The sequence below is a fragment of the Bemisia tabaci genome, chromosome 2, assembly GCF_918797505.1.
Source record: "Bemisia tabaci chromosome 2, PGI_BMITA_v3".
NCBI lineage: Eukaryota > Metazoa > Arthropoda > Insecta > Hemiptera > Aleyrodidae > Bemisia > Bemisia tabaci.
The window spans coordinates 10822799-10843019 of NC_092794.1; the positions used below are offsets into that span (position 1 = coordinate 10822799).

The 20221-nt window shown below is 38.7% G+C and overlaps 1 protein-coding gene across 1 annotated transcript; it reads left to right on the forward strand.

The window, feature by feature from the left end:
* Positions 1-12364: 12364 nt before the first annotated feature.
* Positions 12365-19696, forward strand: LOC109037279 (uncharacterized). The gene is made up of 3 exons (XM_019051877.2): positions 12365-14129; positions 17252-17722; positions 18312-19696. Exons 1-3 carry the CDS (start codon positions 13098-13100, stop codon positions 18963-18965), a joined length of 2157 nt encoding a protein of 718 aa, XP_018907422.2. The 5' UTR covers positions 12365-13097; the 3' UTR covers positions 18966-19696.
* The last annotated feature ends 525 nt before the right edge of the window (positions 19697-20221 follow it).

Here is a 20221-nt window from a genome sequence, read left to right on the forward strand (position 1 = left end):
GTCGTGCTTTCATCCAGATGCAGTGAAGCTACCTTGCAGGCGAATGATTCCCTTTATGGCTCGTCTGAAATACCTACCGTCTACATTGTATGATGGCGCGAACTGGCGAGGAGAAACATTCTCGCCGAACACCTTCTATCGAGCGACGTTTCCGCAAGTTTTGCGACACTTAAACTGTGCCAGACTTTAAACTCGTGAGGTGAAAGAAATGCCAACACGCGTTCAGAATAAGGCAATCCTGAGCCGACGCGACATTTGCCACATGGAGGGTAAAAAAAAGGCTGTTGCCCCTGAGCAAGTCGACGTTGAAACTACCAAACCACGTATCACGTTTGCGGTGTTTCAAAATTTGCGCTCTCTTATTATCTTTTTAAAGGAGAGCAAATACAAGTCATTCATTGAGGTTTTTTTTTAGAATTTGCCTGGTTTTGAGAAGAAAAATTACGGAAGTTTTTAAGAGTGAAAGTTCAGTAGTTCTTAGTTGACAGGTCGCAAACTGAGATACGTGGTTTGGTATACCGTCGAAGTGTGACTTGATGTTATCGAATAAAACCGACTCACCAATTTTCAAGATTCATATGGGACATTAATAGTCTAATGATATGTGTGCTTTCACAAAGTTTTTAGCGATTTTTTCTTTTTTTAAATTTTTGATCGATATACATATGCCGATGACTAAAGTACGAGACCAAGCCACGTATGTCCGTTTGCCACGATGCAGATTTCCAGTCATACTTTATTTTTTCCTGGGAATTTTAGTCATCGTAATTTTATGAAAACTTCCTCGATGTATCTTCTCAGTAAGTAGAATATTCCGTATAAATTTCAAGCTATAAAGATGACTTTCTCTTCTTCGAGAAAATAATCTAGGAGCGGGTATTTTGAAACACCGCAAAGGAGATGCATAGTGTCGCTCGCTAGCCATCGATATTTTAAAATTATCTCTCCGGTGTATGCCTGTTTAAAATTCAAGTTTTTTTTTTATCTGGTTTCATATCTACTTTCCAGTCAAAAACAATTTAGCCATACTACTTCATCCCTCTGATACAAACGAAGTTCTATATTGTTGTGCCTACTCCAAAACATTAATTGATGCTTCTTCACTCTTTTACATTCATTTCCGAACACTTTTACCACACCGCAAGAATTTTTTAAGGTGGGAGCGAGTTTGCAGTGATGTTCCCGATTGAAAGGATCTGATATTAAGCAACACAACACGTGTTTTTACATAAAAAAACACTCATTCAAAAGACAGTGGTAACACTGACTCATAAGCTATATTTCGTCTGAAAAAACTTCAAGTTCAATTATACTTGCAAATTTAGAGAATGACATGATTTTTTTCATTTTCAAGTCTGATTTTGTTATAGGATTTGGCTGATTTAGACGCTTGGGAGCTGGTAGGGCTACCATCTCATTTCGAGGACTGTTCTTATGCTATCAAACTTCTCTCCTTTCCTTCCTCTCCATTTTCTTTTTCCTTTTTTTTCTCGAGAAGATTAAACCTGGGCCCAGCAGCAACGAACAATTGACCTAATGCGTCAGGATGAAGCAGTGTTTGTATAAATCATCGCACAATGGTAACTACCAACAGCCATAATCAAGCTCTAAATGAAAAGAAAAAACGTTTTCTCATCGAAAGTTATTACATTTACAAAAATTGAGAGGATGCACTGATACCGGAGTAAAGAGGAGTGATTCACTGAATGATCGGGACAATGAAGTCCCAAAATTTAAACCTAAATCAGAATTGTGACGACTTTATGTTTCAGTTCAAAAAACATTATTTCAAGAAAAAGCTACTTAAAATTCTAATCTGCCATTTCTAGGGTTACGAAAATTTACCGATAAAAATGTAACTCTGCGCCCCTAATCGGCAAATAAATAAGCGATACTGCACGCTACTTTCCTCAAGATCCTACAAAGAGAGTTAGGTCCGAATCTTAAAAACTGATTTCCTGGACCGAGCTCAAAAATAATAATTGCTCTATCGAGAAGTTGACCAAATGGACTGCATTTTGCAATTTGGAACTACAAATTCTAGCTCTTCTGGAAAAACACTTATGTGCATATGGAAACTAATGGCACATACGTTGTTTTTAAACCGGGCCAGAATTTATAGTTCCAAATTGCAAAATAGTCCAAATACTCCTTCGCCCGCGTGAGCGATCTCATATCTTGATGCGGCATGCATCATCGAACGACAAGAATTAACTCGCAGATAGCTTTTTATAACCATGTAAGTTTATTTTCTCCGTGTCCGAAAAATTTGCGAGAAAACTTTGCGGCTCAAGGATAGATACAAAGATTTTGCGCGAAACAAAGTTGGATTGTATCTTGCATCCGAGTTAAAGTCAGAGATTTGCGCGCAAATTCTCAATTGTAGAAACAATAGACTAATCGGTGATTCGTTGAAAGAAAACCCTTTATAGGAATTTTTCAGTCTGAATTCATAGAGAGGGCCTCCCGTAAATTGAAATTTTGGTTTAGTTTTACACTGAAAAAAAATTCTCGGCGTTTTCACCAAGGTCCGTTGGTACCTTTACCATCTCACTTTTTTTACCAATTATTGGTAATTTTACGAAGACAGACTTGTAAGCTTATCTAAAAACCGGTATTTTTACTGTTTTTTTCAGGTAAGAATACCACTTTTATTGGTAATCAATTCCGGGTAACTTTGCCATTTTATCTCGGTAATTCTACTACAGTCGATAAAAAATATTGGCGTTTTTAACAAGGTCAAGTAAAATCACCGAGAAAGTTCAATAATTTTACCTAGATTTCTCGGTAAAATTGCCAATTCCATAAATGGTAATTTTACCAAGAAAAAACTGGGATCAAATAGAACCCTGAATTCTTAGTAATTTTACCCTTTTCTTAGTAAATACATCGAGATTTTTTTTCAGTGTAGCCCAAGAAATCCATTGATGGAACCCACTGCGCGGCACCCGCGTTTAGAGATCAATAGCCGTGATCAATGAAGCTTACGAATAGAAAGGGAATCGACCGAGAAAAATCATAAGAAAGATGAGGCATCTGGGAAAATTTCAAGTTCACTTGGGTTTTTCTTAGTTTGTATCCTATCCATATCATTCGTGCACACGCTCCTTCCCTTTTCTTTTTCCCATTTTCGTCTCCTCTGCAAGAGCTCGCACCATTTCGCTTTTTCCCGATCTTAATTTGTTTTACCCTCTCTTCTTTTCATCGCTTATTTACTGTCTAATTTTAAGTAATTAAACAATTGTCTTTGTAGATAGTTAGCTATATTCGGCTCTGGTGCTTGCACTAGAGCTGCTATTCCGGACGGTCCCAGCTGGGGAGTATCAATGCAGCATGTTACATTGTAGAGACCGCGCGTTGGTTGATGGGAATCGGCGCCATTTTCGGCTATGTTCCTTGTCATGACTTTATTTTATTGCATACTGTTTTATTGTTAGTCAATGCTATGTTGTGTATTGTATTTTTGGAATCATGGTGATACAGTCAACAATTCAAAACTTGTTTGTGCTTTTATCTCGTGATGGAAAAAATGTACTTTACGTTCAAAATTTGAAAATTTGAATTTTAAAGTTTTCGCGGTTAAGGAAGCTTTAACCACTGGGTTGGAGCTTCCTAGTCATTTACTCGATATCAGCTGATAGCAAACAAAGGTTACCAGGGAAACCGTAAACGTCTAACAACTATCGTGGCCATTGGGGCGATTATTGAAATGATATCGACTGTATGTCGCCGCTTACGACAGGACATAGCCCTATCTTAACTGTGTAATATATCGCAATTCGATATTGTTTTGATTTTTAAAAGGAGCAATTCATTCATACAGTTCCGATTAGTTTTGGCGAACGGGCCCTTAACCTACGGCACTCGGCTCATGGGAATTTTTTAACTCTAAATTTTTTAACCTAACTCTTCCATTCCGGGAACATATTTATTGAAAACGGCGACTTTTTCAACAGTCCTATTTTTATCTACAACATCTAAGTGGCCCTTCATAATCATTTAATTTTGGCCCCTGGCCAGAAAAAGGTTCGGAAATTGCAGTGATTTTGCCGAAAATGCTGAAGTAAGTAAATTTGGGCATTTTTTTTCCTTCTTCAAACTCTGTGGAGAAGCACTTCTCCTCCAGTACATCTATTTTTTTACTTATCTCTCGCAAGGTACATTTACAGAAGGTGTGTTCCAGTATTAACAGTTCAGATTCGTGGTTTTTTTATTATAACGCTTATTTCGGAAAGCAATTATTACATTGTTCAATTCTACTGACTTTCAACACTCGATTATACTCCCGGCAAATTCTGCAGCAGCGTTTCAAATGTTGACTCTAATGCTTCCAACAGCCATCCGATGTCTAAGGGTTTATCCCTAGATTTAGGGATTTTCCGGAATTTCCAGGGATTTAGGGATTTTTCAGGAAATCTAGGGATTTTTTTTTGATGAGGTAAAGTTACCAAAAATCAACTTTTTAACCTCAATTCTAGCTTCGACAATCGAAAACATTTTTTCATCTATATTTTGTAGGCCTTTTTGGCAACACTATTTTCCCCGCAAATAAGCCGGAAATTAAAACGATTGCGTCCTTCGATGTACTTGACATTCAACTGCATTCAACCTGTTAATAATAAGAAATCAACTAATATTCTTTCATTTTATTGGTCTGGATTAGCACTGCTTTCAGAGAGCGCCAAAATTCAAACGAGCCAATCAGATTTAAATATTGCAAATCGCTACATCGAATGACATCATGATTCTTCGTTAAAAATGGCGCTTTTTGCAAAATCTAGGGATTTTTTAAGTATATTTGAGCAAATCTGGGGATTTAGGGATTTTTAGCGAAATCTAGGCATTTTTTTTCTTCCCCGCTAGGGATTTAATATCGGAAGACTGGCTTCCAGTATCGTAGCGTTGATCGTCGCTGATGTCGAAATGGAACCTAATGCCGGACTTACTGTAACACCTCCATTCCTCAATTCCGGTGAGGAATACGTCTCTACCCTTAACTCAATATAAATATACAAATTGATAAGTGAGTGCTTTAGTCTCCTGAAAACAGAATTGCGAAACTTAAAATTGGAGAAAAATGATGAGTAAATGAAAAAATGGAACCAATTGATGGGATATGTCGCATGCCATTCTGACACAAAATATGGCGTCTATCGAATCACCTTAACTAAATAAAATAACCAAATTTTCAACTCTCAAACTATCAACTATCAACTATCAAATTTCAAACTATCAAAATTTCCAACAATGACAAAAATGATTGTAATATACCTATAATGTAATGAAATATACACGCTCTAATCATTTAATTTGTATTACCTTTATGTTATGTACCTACATGTTATACTATTTTTCTAATAAATTTTGCCAACATGCTTTTCAATTCAGTCTACAACATTTCATTCCGACGTGGCAATAATGATTTATAATGCCCCTAATCCATTAAAATGAATTACAATAGTAATGCCGCATTATAATGTCGTATTATACATCGCAACGATTCATGTCCTACTGATTATTGATTATTGTAAGATGAATTCTGTTTTCTCTGATTGTATGTTTCATACGTGCGAAGCAAGTACGGGTCACTAGAAACGTGGTTCGTACGGGTGGCTGATGAAATTGATCTTCGAATACCTTTTGATGAGCTAGGGAAATGGAACCATCTGCATCTCATGGACAATAAATAGTTGCCGTAATTAAGGTCATCCCGTGATTAAGGTGCCGTGATTTAAGTCATAAATTCTTCATCTAATTCTTGATTCATCTCCAAAATGTCTGCTAAAGCTTTCATGCGCTTCTCCTTGTATGCATGAATGAGCAAATTGGGTATCGAACAAGCGGACACTTTTTGAAAATTTAGATGATTCTGGACAATATCGTACAGAAGTCCACGAGCTGCAGATAGAACCATTACCTCTAGCTCATCAAAAGTTATTCGAAGATCATTCAACAACCTCTTTGACAAGTTGCAAAAACTTTTCGTTAACAATAGTGTCACACGGTACTAGGAATATTTACTATTTAACGAACCTTATATTTCCCTGACTTAGTCCTAAATTATAGAAGTATGCGTTACTTTTCCAGCAATCCAAAAAAACAATTATACAAAAAACCAATTCCTACACTTTCAGATATAAAAATGCAAATTTTTTGCAGCCTCGCTAAACGACTTATCAACCAGAGATTTTTTAGGAAGCGGACCTCCAAAGAGCTTTCAAAATTAAAAGTATACAACAAGTGATAATGCCATGTATTCGCCATATCAAAGCCCAATACACATTTATACACCGGCTACGTAAATCTGCTAAGTTACAAAACATGAATCGACAGTTGTCGGATTGTACATCAATGACAAAATGTGTCTAGGCCCTCATTCTTGACTACAACTACTGCCCCCAGAGCCGCTCTCCGACGCCAATGCGTTGGAGCTTCCTGTTTTACGATTACATTGAGTTCTTCTCACGTTCTCATCTTCTTTATACCTTACACTCATTTATCATTAGTAGTTAGCTATCTCTAAGATATATATGTTTCATACTCTTAAGCTAAAAGTTATTTTCTAGGGCTCATTACTGCCGTCCTAAGGAAAAACGCCGTATGAACCTTCAGGCGTTGCCAAATTTCCTTTGATAAAACATAAATTTCCTGGTAAACTTATGGACATTGTTCTCCTAATTTTTCGGATTATTTTGTTCGCAATTTCACATGAAGCTCCTGAAAATTTCAAGGAAAAATATCTTCACTAATCTCCTTAAAAATGAACGTTTCATCGAAGAAAATTTGGCAACGCCTGAAGGTTCATACGGCGTTTTTCCTTACCTCGGCAGATTAGGCAGTGGACTCTTTCAGTTTTAACATCGACTCACGACTGATTCATTTGTCCCGTCGTCGAGTTGCGTTGCTTTGAGGAGCAGCGCAGGAGGTTGGGCGCCGCTGAAAACCTTGAGTGCGTGGCTGAAATCAGCCCGTGTGAATTGTTCTTGCGGCGCTATTGCGTCATGCGTCATTTCAGACCCGTTAATCATCACTTGGTATCGTTTCCAGGGCTCACAATGGATTTGAACGCATGGTGACGTCAGTGGCGAGGCGTGAACGATCGATTATCGATATTTCCCCATTCAAAGATACGGTAAAGAATCGATTATTAAGGTGTTCGCAGCGAACCCCTGTTAATCGATCCTTTTCGATAGGTTTAAATGGAGGATCAATCAATTTATCGCAAAGCACGCTGCGCCACTTGGTGACGTCGACATCTAGAACGAGAGGCGAGTTCGGAGATATACCGAAGCTGCAGAGGTGAATTGGACTACACTTTGCAATTTGGAACTATAAATTCTAGCCGAGTTTACGAACAACTTATGTGCCATTAGTTTCCCTTTGCACATAAGTGTTTTTCCAGAAGAGCCAGAATTTATAGTTCCAAATTGCAAAATGCAGTCCAATTGATCCATAGCAGAGGGGTAACCGCAGATGAATTGGATCGAGTTAAGCGGAGAAGCGCCAAGTTTTTATTAGGAAATTAAAGGTTTGCATGTTTTGGAATTTATTTTTCATTTCTCACGGAGACAATTTTTAACGTTAAAATTGAACGGCTAGGAGGACAAGGCACTTAAGTGCAATTTTTGAAAAAATGGAGATATTAATATAATTTCAAGTGAAACTAGTCTTCATGCATATTCTGTGAAAAATTCGCTCCTAAATTCCAATTTTTAAACATCAAAAAGTCAGTTTGAACTTTATATGGCCGTAAGGATAGTCATAAGGATCCGTGTAATTCCGGAACTTCAAACATATATTTCTCAAAATAGAAAAAATTTCACTTATGCGCCTTGTCCTCCAAGCCCCTCAGTTCTATTTTTAATAAAATGCATTTTTGTGGAATTATTTCTAGCCGAAAAGCTCAAAGGTACAAAAATATTTATTTTTGTATGATTTTCTATACCTTGGTTCCCCTCTTCAAAATGAAGAAAGAATCAAATCCATTCTAAGATAGGAGCAAACTGCATAGGAATTGCGCACTGAGTTCTTCCAAGCAACGAATAAGCAAACCCTGTATCTTTGAAAAAAAAAAAAACTCAATTTTTTTGGTTCGACTCAATCCGATAGCGGTAATTTAATCAATAAATAAAACAAAATAATTAAAAACCGTTTGTGCTATTTTTGCCTAGTGTGTAGCCGAAGTGTAAAGTGCCGACATGAAGTACGTGTTTCATGTAATTCGGCTACACACTACCCTGACTAAATAGTACTACTGCCAATATGCTCAACAATGTGTGGCATTATCGAACAATCAGCGACAAAAATAGTGTGTAAGGAAAACAACATGGAGCTCAAAGAAAACCACACAAGAGGAACGCATATTAATGATCTTTTTTGATTGAATGTTTACATACTGTTTAAATCTACCCTCTGACTCGACTCATATATACGATAATTTTAAACATCGCTCGAAATTCAAAGGAAAGTCGAATGTCTAGAGACAAATTTCTAAAAATCAATTTCCAAAAAATGTTGATTCGGAGAAAATTTTCAAATGAGATGAGCTCTGACTCAAAATTTCTGAAAGTCTTCTATCGATCAAAATAACCCCCAGCATGTTTAACTTTCTTCCATCGATGTTTTTGGCCATTTAATTGACTGAGATGAAGGTTATAGGTAATGACTTAGCCAATTTCAGTTATTGCAGCTCGACAGAATTAAAAAAAGTAATCTCTTTTTTGGAGTGCTCAGTTAAACCACCCGTGGAAATCAGTTACACCACGACGACTGATTCAACAGGAAAAGGGAGCTTCAACGTATTGAAACGCAAGTTTCCATTCAAAAATGCTCAAACTGCTCTAGCGTCGCACTTGTCTTACAGTGGCGTGGCGTGAATTGCGATATGTCGATTGTTATGCCATATAAACCTATGTCAGAGAATCGATTATTAAAGTGTTCGCTGCGAACACCCTGCTTATCGATCCTTTTCCATAGGTTTAAATGGCATAACAATCGATACATCGCAATTCACGCCACGCCACTGCTTATCTATCAATGACGACGGTGCCCGATGCGTATAACTTTTACCTCGACTCCGAAATTCAGAATGAGAGCAGCTTCTTTGACCAGAACCGTTTCCGGCGTTGTTATTGCAAAAACACGGGTTCATTTTTGTTACTTCGCCACTCGCTGAATTTTTTTAAGTTAAAATTTAATGCTCTAGATGTTCATCGCCACAGTGAAACAAAACAAAGCGCCGATTTTAAAGTAGCACCGATAATGCAGAAATTGGAGGATACGTGAACAGGTTAAAGCATGCCACCATTTCCGATGAAATATCTCTTGAAATCATCACAGAAAGGATGAAATACGTCCGGAAGACACAGAAACCTTAATTTACTCTGAGGAGCGCTTGCAAAATGGATTGTGCATGTGGAGAAAGGCGGCAAAAAACGTGCGAGTTTTGCATACCGGATGGTATTTAGAATGGTAGAATTGAAGATATAATTCTTTTTAAATTAAACCGGCTCGTGTCGGAAAAAATGGTGGTCTGAACTCAGCAACGCTTGGAACAAAGTGCATGGGTATGGTTTAAGAGTTAAGCTGCGATGTGAGGACATTATATTGATGCTAAGAAAAAAAGTCGGATGAACATTTGAGTGTTGCAAAATTTCTCCTACAACAATGTTCATTTTTGAGAAAAGTTATCGACATTTTCCCTTAAAACTTCCAGGCAAATTAAGTTGAAATGCGAGTGAAATTCATTAAGAATTGCAGGGAAAATGTACGTATTGAATTATGAAATTCGTATTTTATGTGAAGAAATTCAGCAATATCGGAACGTTTACACAGCATACATTTATGGTATGACAGTATAGGAGGAGGAAAACGCTTTTTCCTTCTTATTGATAGGAGCATTTAATTGGACTCTTCGCTTCATCTTCATTTGCGGGCACAAAGAATATGTATTAGCAAACTTGCAGCGAAAAAAGTAACAAAATCATCTTTTGATTGGTGAAATTCAAGAGGGAAAAAGACGAATGGATAAAAAAAGCATACAACATATGCAACCTAATCTTAAACCAAGGTATTCACATATTTGGAGCTAATATTTATCTCAAATGACATAGCGAAAAAGACGGATTATTGAATCATTAAATGCATCATTATTTGTTAAAATTATAAAGAAAGTCCTTACTCTTGCATTAATAATTCTCTAATGATCAATATAAGATGCAAAGAATTAAGTCACGAAAGAATATAGCGCCTACAACCTAGCTAGTATAGAGCAAAGGAGGAGGATGTGGTGTGTCTACATAGAGTTTAAAGGAGCTATTGGTTTTCTTCCGCGAGATCGCCCAGGAAAATCTAAGTGAAACATTTCAATGAGACTCTGTCAATGCCGATAACTCACACCTACTTAAGGACATGCCCGTTTTAAAACCAAGCGTTAATGGAATATCAAACAGTCTGTTGATATACTAATGGGTATCAACCGAATAAACAGAGGCATTCCTATTGAATGAGTACCTAATAAACAAATCAGCATTAACAGAATACTCCGGGGTGTAGCATGTATTGCGTTCCGCGGTTGCGAAGGCGCTTTGAGAGAGTGTCACAAGTAACTTAATTCGAGTTTCTTTTATTGTTTTGATAATTCCTCCTCTCGCTCAACAACCTGCAAATCAGCTTCTCATCTAATATTATGGTTTCTCTGACATTATGCAAATATCATTCTACTCACCGTTATTTAACAAAACTTGTTATTTTTCCATTTACTCAGAAGAGGACGCGGGCTTTGGTCGAGGCTTTTTAAAACATTCAGGAATCCGTGCAAAACTTTAATTTTGTTTGAAATGAATGATCTCTCACTTAATGTTTTAGTAGAAGCCTGAGTTGACATGCGTAAGTTTTCCAGATACTAAAAAGTGGAGGATCGATTCACGTATACTCATGATTCTAACTTTGACTCATAATGATAATAATTACCATTTGGGCTGAAGCATCTTTTTTCTTAACACTTTATGGGTGCATTTTCAATTTTTTTTTTTTTTTTTTTTTATGCTTTGAAAAGAGTGGATTTTTATTACGTGCAATTTCATCAGGTTATTTTATTAAGTTTTATTTTATTTTCTTATGGAATTAAGAGTGGAGTGCTTTTGTGTGAATTGAGTACTGTTGGGTCAATTGGTCAGCAGGGTACCCCTAACCTCATGAGCAAAGCCCCGGGGGCCACGAAACCGTCAAGTCTGGATTCTATTGAGTTCGTTAGACAAGGGAACTTCTTCCTGGGCCTCTGTGTTAATTTTAGAGGAGACTCTGTCTACCACTTTTAGAGGTCTGTCTTTTGGATAGAGATAGGCCGATTATGGATTTGAAGGTATTGATTTTAGTTTTTAATCAAATGGACAAAATTTAATCAAATCAAATGGTAATTTTAATCAGTTTTTAATCAAGTGGTTTTAATCAAATTACTCCAAACTTTACCGGGTATCTTAACTTTTAAAATCCAGCGCCCCCTTATACCCTCTTCTCAGCGTTGCGGGGTGAGGCCGGGAGGAAGGAGGGGGGCTGTGAGACGATAAACTTTGGACTCCTTTGGGGACGATTTTTTATTCGTTCCGTGGACTCCAACTTCGTCCGACCTACAATAATCGAGAAAAAAACCTAATATGGAATATCTGGAGTAAAAGTGTGTATGAAAGTGTAGAGTAAGTGTGGATGTAAAGTGTGGATGCACTCATTAGATACATTTTTTGCAGTATTAAACTTTTGAACGATTGAAGTTGAATCATAAGCTTCAAAATCACTAAAACAAATCAAACAAAAAATACAATTAGATCTTTAGTATGTTTAGTCTCTCCGAGCGATGATTTTGAAAATAAAGTAAAGGAGGATGAGGAAACTGGAAGGGTGCATACTCGAACAGAGCCTTCAGGTCATAAAATTAAAGTTGCAAACTATCTCCGAAAAATATAGAAATTAAAAACATGAAAATCAAAACTGAAGATTGAAAAGTATGTTTTTTCCTCTTCCTCCTGATCTGGCAAATCAACATCTCGCAATAGTCATTTGCCGTGGCGTGGCGCGCCTCGATATATATCGATATTTCCCTATTTGAGGCTATGGTAAAGAATCGATTATTAAGGTGTTCGTTGCGAACACCCTGATAATCGATCCTTTTCCACAGGTTTAAATGGTAGATCGATATCGATGAATCGCAAAGCACGCCACGCCACTGGTCGTTTGCCAACCAGGAAGTGCTATTCGGAAGATTAATTTATCCTGTGATCGGTTTTATTCTGAAAGCTGAAGGTTCATGCCTCAGCAAGCACTTGTGCAAACGAAAACAAAATGAGGACCAAACATGTCTCGTGATGTAAGCACGGTGCATCATCGCATGAATGAAAATAAAAACACGTCGATAAGTTCGTATCAATGACGATACTGTCGAACTCAAACCCTCAAATACAAAGAAAAACGTGATAGCTGGTGAAAAATAAATTGCCTTAACTGATTTGAAACTTTATGAGCCTTGATCCTCGGATTAATTCAATGCTAAGTTTTTACGGTAGTTCCATGTTGGACATTTCAGTTGCTTTTCTGAAGCTCTTACTTACACGATCCTGGATTTGATCCATTCCCTTGCTGATGCATGTGAAGTGAAGTTTCTTGTCTCATATACACTTTCATGGCAAATATGTGTGCTTCGCGTGGTTTTTCGTGGTCAATAGTGTTGTGTCGTGATTAATATTATGTTTTGACCGAATGCAAAGGAAGAAAGATTTTCTGTATCCTAATCAATCGATTTAAAACACAAATATTCGCCAATTAAAATTAAAGCAAAATGTCGCACTCTATCTTACCGTTGAAGGCAAATAACTTTTTTGCAAAAAGAATAAAAAACTGAGTGTGAATTTTTCAGCTTTATAGGGAGCAGGATAGACTCAAATCTTATCAAAAACAGGAGCGAAATTCGATGGTGCTAATTACTTAAAGTCGTATATTTTAAGACTTTGAACTTTCTTACTTGTTTCAATCAGCCGGATTGAAAGAAAATTGATCATTTTTGCAGTCTCGCTATAGTTATCTCAACGATCGTTAGCGTATTCATAATGCACAGTCGCGAATTAAAATTTATCGTCACAATATTGGTACTTCCGGATTTTTTGGTGTGTTCCTCTTCGGTCGAATTTTCCCATGGCACAGAACCTCTGTCAGCTCAGCCTAAAAGTGTTCCCGAAATTATAAGCGCCAAAGCTTCGAAAGAAACTTTCGCAAAGTTGGGTTTCAAAAACCCTGGTGAAGTTGAAAAATCATCCATCGCTAAGGACCATAGTGAGAAATTACAACCTGCAAGTTCACTTGATTTCGAAAGAAAACTGGGTCAGCCGACGGACGAGAAAGCTTTCATAAGGCAAGCACTTGAACAGTTCGAAAAGTTCAAAAAAACATCACGTCAGAGGGCACTCGATCAAATCAGAAGTCTCGAAGAAAAAACAGAATCGCTCGCATTTTTGACGTCAAAAAACGGAAATTTAGAAGTAGATGCGCCGGGGAACATGGAAAAACCTCTAATGAGTTTGGATCATAACAAAATTGATTCTAAAAACCCCCCATCGGAGCCTGAATTCACTGACATTGCAGAGTTAACGATTAAAAATTCCGGAGATGGTCTTGAACCACTCAAACTCGATCCTCTTAATGAAGTGAAAAAAATCGATAGACGACTCGAGCTACCGGTTTTGAAGCGAGGCACCTTCGAGTCCCGGAAAAAAGTATCACCCAAGATTGGTTCCGGGAACGGATTCCAAGGGATCCCGAAAATCCAAAAGCCATCGAAAACCACTCCATCGAAACTGGGTAAAGAGAACCGCGATGTGAAAAACAGCATCCATAAAACAGCCGGAACACTAGGCACAGGGATTGCCAAGGCTAAAAGGACTCCGTTGCTGAAACGTGACACGGAGGACTTGGATAAGAACCGAGTTCCAAAAATCAACAGGACTTTCGAGGGAGCGCTCAACAAAACACTTGCTGTAAAACTTACAGGCAATATTGAGAAACAACAAACTGCTGACGATCAGCGAAGCGAAAACGCGATATCGGATGTGAAGATTCCTCTCCTGAAACCAGCCCCAAAAGAGGTCTCGGAAACTTTTTATTGATTTTTGAGATTTTGGAATAGTATTTAAAGATGAAAAAGATGAAAAACACGGAAAAAAATTGCTGATTCAACAATTCAATTGCTAAAAACAGTGAGTGCAATGTTTCAACGCAGATTTTACAACAAAAACATGCTACTTTAACCACATTGTAAACTAATTTAACCACGGGACTGGTTAAAGTAGCATTTTTTTGTTGTAAAATCTGCGTTGAAACACTGCACTCACTGTTTTTAGCAATTGAATTGTTGAATCAGCAATTTTTTTTTTCCGTGAAGTATACCGAAACACGCATATTGTTGAATACGGTTTAATGGCTTGGATGCATTTCGGGCTTAGCCCGCATCTTCAGCAAGCACTTAAAACAAAACACAGAAACAAGTTAATTACAGTAAAGTATTGTCATAATGCATGATGGAGAAGAATACCTAGCCTTACCTATAACCTAAACCTTATTCAACAATATGCGTCTTTTGGTATACTTTTTCATCTATTTCATCTTTATCATAACAGCACGCGAGATGCGTTTTTCCAGTTGATGGTATTTACTTGCCCTTGAGCACACTGAATTTTGCAATAAAGAATGGCCTCTATTGAATTGTAGCTAATATTTTCCAACTTTTACGTTTACATTGTATAAATTTTAGGTAGGTAAATGGGCGAACTACAAAGGGGAATTCTCTATTTCTTTTATGAGTCCTCATTATGAGCACGAGGAAGAAGTACTCAAATTTTATGGTTTTTATTGCGTAATCTCAGCGGTATTCACTGTCATCAGTGCTTTATTGCAAAATGCTGTTCAAATAGTTATACCTAAGTTCTGATACTATTCAACCAATCGGTGGTACTATAAAATTTGGATATAGTGGTTTATATTTGCAGAATCCAATTTCTGTCATAGTAATCAGAATAATTGGGTTTATAAAAAGTTATTTGTCGAAGAGGGTTTTGAAATCAACTCTGAAAATGTATATCTAAATAGAGAGACTAGTAAGAGGAATTTACAAAATTTAGAGCGTTTGGTGAGATGATTATTTTATAATGTAATCTAGTATGCAATCTGTAAGCTATGCCTATAATGCACTGAAAAAATTCTTAAACAAATACTCTGTCTGGTTTTAGAAAAAGTTTAAAGAAAATGAAAAGGCTCTACACACTTTCCTCAGCCTAAAAAAAGTTTCTTTTTATGTAAAGATTATTTAATTTATTTACTTGAAAAAGTGTCTCTATTCAAATTTGGCTACTTTCATTCGAACGCGAAATGCGTTTGTATAGCTTTGGATGTGTAGCAACCCTACTCTGCCCTAATGCAAGCAGGGCTGATACCTACCCAAAATCTATGCAACGCCATTTGACTCACCTCCTTTGGCATGACTGCACCATCCTAATTTCCATAATTCCATATTCCGATTTTCCTATTCCATATTATTTCCTTTGATAAAAATGATGGAGAATTTTCCGGTGTCTGAAATTTGGTGAATTTTATGTTTCAAGGGAAACTGCCGAGTGAAGTGCACCCGAGGATACCCTTGGTTCAAACATTGAACAATTATTGGAGGAGGAATGACAAAATGATCCAATAAAAAAAAAATGTTAAAATACATGTTTAAATGGGAAATGTCACCAGATAACGTCAGTAGGCGGTGCATTTTCTCACTTTTCAAACTATTTTTATATTATTTATCACATCAGAATAAAATACGAAAAATGCTAGGAAATCATTCGAGTACTATCAGATGAAGCAATAAAACATTTGCGTGCGAATTCTCCATCGGGCTCATATTTTAATTGAGCGGCCTGGAGGACAAGGCTCATAAGTGAAATTTTCGCTATTTTGAGAAATACATGTTTGAAGTTCCGAAATTACACAGATCTTTGGCTATCCTCGTGGTTATATAAAGTTCAAATTGACTTTTTCATGCTTAAAAAGCGGAATCCGGGAGCGAATTTTTCGCGGAATATGCTTCAAGACTAGTTTCACTTGAAATCATTAATATCTCAATTTTTTCAAAAACTGCACTTAAGTGCCTTGTCCCCAAGTCCCTCGATTATAGATTGATCAATTCTCTCATACATGCATATTGCAGTGCTAAGAAGGACGCCGTATGAATATTCTAAAGCTGCCAAATCTCCCTGGATAGATCACGTATTATTAAGAAAATTTATGAAACTTTTTGATTGAAATTTCCAGATATTTTAGATTAAATTGCGCACAAATTTGTCTGAGAAGTTCCAGGAAAAATACTCACAATTTTCCCACTAGATTCGCTTTTTATCTAAGGAAATATGGCAACATCTGTAGGCTCATACGGCGACGGCGCTCTTCCCTAGCACGGCAGTATAATCCATTATACAAAATTGACAAGATCCTAATCTCTCCATAGACAATCGAAAACACAGGAAAATGCGGAAACAAGGCTAAAATACAAAATACAAAGGCAGGACGTCTCGGTACCTCATTCTGTTATCACCGCAGTCTCATTTACCAATTTCACCATGTAACGCCGTTTGCTGGTTTTTATTTTAATTTCTTTTTTATTTTCAATTCCATTTTAGCAGTTGATAATGGTGCCGTAAGGTACCGAAGCGTCCTGCCTTTGTATTTTGTATCTTAGCCTTGTTTCCGCATTTTCCTGTGTTTTCGATTGTCTATGGAGAGATTAGGATCTTGTCAATTTTGTATAATGGATCATACTGCCGTGCTAGGGAAGAGCGCCGTCGCCGTATGAGCCTACAGATGTTGCCATATTTCCTTCGATAAAAAGCGAATCTAGTGGGAAAATTGTGAGTATTTTTCCTGGAATTTCTCAGACAAATTTGTGCGCAATTTAATCTAAAATATCTGGAAATTTCAATCAAAAAGTTGCATAAATTTTCTTAATAATTCGTGTTCTATCCAGGGAAATTTGGCAGCATTAGAATATTCATACGGCGTCCTTCTTAGCACTGCAGTATGCATGTATGAGAGAATTGATCAATCTATAATCGAGGGGCTTGGGGACAAGGCACTTAAGTGCAGTTTTTGAAAAAATTGAGATATAAAAATATGAGTCTCTGTTTCGGGCATGCTTTTACATTCTCTTTGTTCTCCACTCTCTCGATAGAGTTCAAAAATCGCAAGAAATGAGACGACAAAACCCAGCCTGAAGCGTAGGATCTCGGCTCCGAACATGGTTTACCACTTGGACGCGGAGTGCGTGGCTTTTCCGAGCGAGCGGACGCGCTCGAAGTTCCTGGAGCGGGAGCAGTTCATCCCCCGAAACGTGATGATCAACCGGGTCCAGTTCTCCGGGGACAGGGCCTACGTGGCCATGCCCAAGCTCAAGCGGGGGGTCCCGTTCTCCGTGGGGAAAGTGTCCCTCGCGGGGGGCCCCCGGAGGGAGCTCCGCATCGAGGCCTTCCCCAGTTGGGCCATCCACCGCTACGCCAACATCAGCGGGATCGTCAACGCCGTGGACATCTTCGCCGAGGAGGGGACGCTCTGGATCTTGGATTCGGGGGTCGTGTCCACCCTCGAGAACCCCGAACGACTGGCTCCGCCCAAGGTGTTCGCCGTTGATCTGGTCACCGAGCAGGTAAACTTTTATTTCACTGGGAAAAAAACTCCGGCCGTGGGAGCCGCAATTACGGGCTATACAGACATACCGTCCGTTCCGGGCTCAAAGGTTGAAAATTCCGGCTGTTGGAGCCGTCACCGAAAATTATAATATGCTGTTTTAGCATCTAGGATGTCAAAAATGTGTCTGGTGATCCCAAGATGCTGCCTTTACTGCCCCCGCAGTTGAATTTGCATTCACAGGATGTAAAATTAACTGCGGGGGCAGTAAAGGCAGCATCTTGGGATCACCAGACACATTTTTGACATCCTAGATGCTAAAACAGCATATTTTTTTTCGGTGTAGTTTTGGCCTCTGAACCCGGAGCAATCGAATCTACGCCTCCAGTAGCCGGAATTTACTGTGAGACTTACAACAACGAGGAGACAACGGTGAGGCTCATAGTGTCCTTTCTTTTAAATTTTCTCGTTTTGCCGGTTGAAAATGCGGGTGTGATCCCTGCAAAACGTCCCGGGTTTCTCATTTTATTTTATGTGTTTCTTTTTATTATTTGCGGCCTTAGCCCCGTTTTAAGTTGTTTCTCTATTGAATAAAACGTATGTTGCAGGTAATCAAAGCAATAGACTTGTCGAACTTCGTCGACAAAACGAGCCGTCTGCAGCACTTGGTCGTCGAGTCCGGGCCCTACGACTGTCGCTTCGTCTACATCAGCGACGCAGCATCGCGAGGCCTCATCATCTGGGACGTGTGCCACGACTTCGGCTCGAAGATCATCCTGCCGAGGTCCACCCAACCGGAAGTCGCCGTTGGACCGGATATCCTGTACCTCGGCCTCGTCACCCGCGGGAAGATGGACCTCCTCGCCGTGACGTTCCTCGGAGCGGAGCGTCTGTTCGGCATACCCACCTACTCGCTGCAGAACCTCAAATTCGGCACCATGACCGGCGACGTCACCAATATGGGCCTCAAGCCGAGGAAGCTGGTCATTCTCGCCGCGAATCAGCAATGGATGTACTTCCGGTTTGTCGCCTCCGGGGATGTTTATGCGTGGGATGTGGGTACGGATTTCAAGGAAGAGAACTTCAAGAAACTTCGGACCGGGGGTGAGGAGGGATTTGCGACGCAGGTGGCGGTTGGACACAAGAGGATGATCTGGGCCCTGGAGTCGAATTTTCAGGACTACGGCAAGCAAGGAAAGGAGTCCGGGCTTGTTTTTTCCATCAGGGCCATTTGCAAAATCTCTGACGTGCAGTTTATTTAGGTGAAAAAATCGGAGCTCAAATTCTCTGGATAATAAAGATACTGATTTTTCTTCTGTGAAGTGTTATCCAGGAGTGCCCCCCCCCCCCCATTAAGGCACCCGCTTTTGAAAAACCAGTTGACTTATACTCCTGTCCTATCGACAAGTTTGCTTGACATTGAACCATTTTAATATCATCTTATGTGGTCTTTATGTTAGCACTTGCTTCAACTGATTGGGTGCGTGGCCCAGGGCATTTTAATTCATGTAATGCGTGCTTTATTATTTTTGTTATTTTTATACCAGAATAAATCAAATGATTTTAAAAAAACTTGCTTGTTTTGCGTCAATTCTTTCCGAACAATACCCCACACACGAAATATTCTCGTTGAAAAAAGCATTGGTTTTGTTGCAATTAATGCTCATAGTGTATGCCAGGGCCAATTTACTTTACTAAACGTGGTTACAATGTTTCTTTTGTGGTAATCATAATTTCGGTCCCGATAATATTGCAGTCGAAATAAAAATTTTGCGAGAGTCAAATATTCATGCGGCGTGTTTTGGGCAGAATGGGGATGTTTCATGTGTGAGGAATTTGCGATTTGACTGTTGATTCTTATGTAAAAGTTCGCGAGAAACACGATGGTGCCACTGGTTTTCTCTGAAATCAACTCCCAAGCTCAAAAAAAGCTCTCAAGTTGAGGCCAAAATGGAGGGGATATCCCACGCTATTCTGAGAGTCCACCTCTACATCAAGACAAACTCTCCATGCAAAGATAGGGAGCAAACACAGTGACAGGGCTGCCACTTCATTTGGAGACTCCAAAACTGAAAACACGGCAACCCTGCTAATATATTTGCTCCCTATCTTTGCCTGGAGAGTTTGTCTTGATGTCTGTTTGTTGTTGTCTTGATGTAGAGGTGGACTCTCAGGATAGCGTGGGATATCTCCTCCATTTTGGCCTCAACTTGAGAGCTTTTTTGGTGCTTGGGAGTTGATTTCAGGGAAAACCAGTGGCACCAGCGTGTTTCTTGCAAACTTTTACTTAAGAATCAACAGTCAATTCGCAAATTCCTCACACATGCAACATCTCCATTACGGCGCGGTGTTAATCTAAGCGCATTGGTGCAACTATTCGTGTTCCACGGATATCAAAATTGCATACTTGAAAATTGAAGGCGCTTCAGTTTCGCTCCGACGCAGCCAGTGTAGATTGTAGAACCTCCTTAGTAGTGATCTTCCATTTTTACACATGAATGTGTCCACAATTACTCTT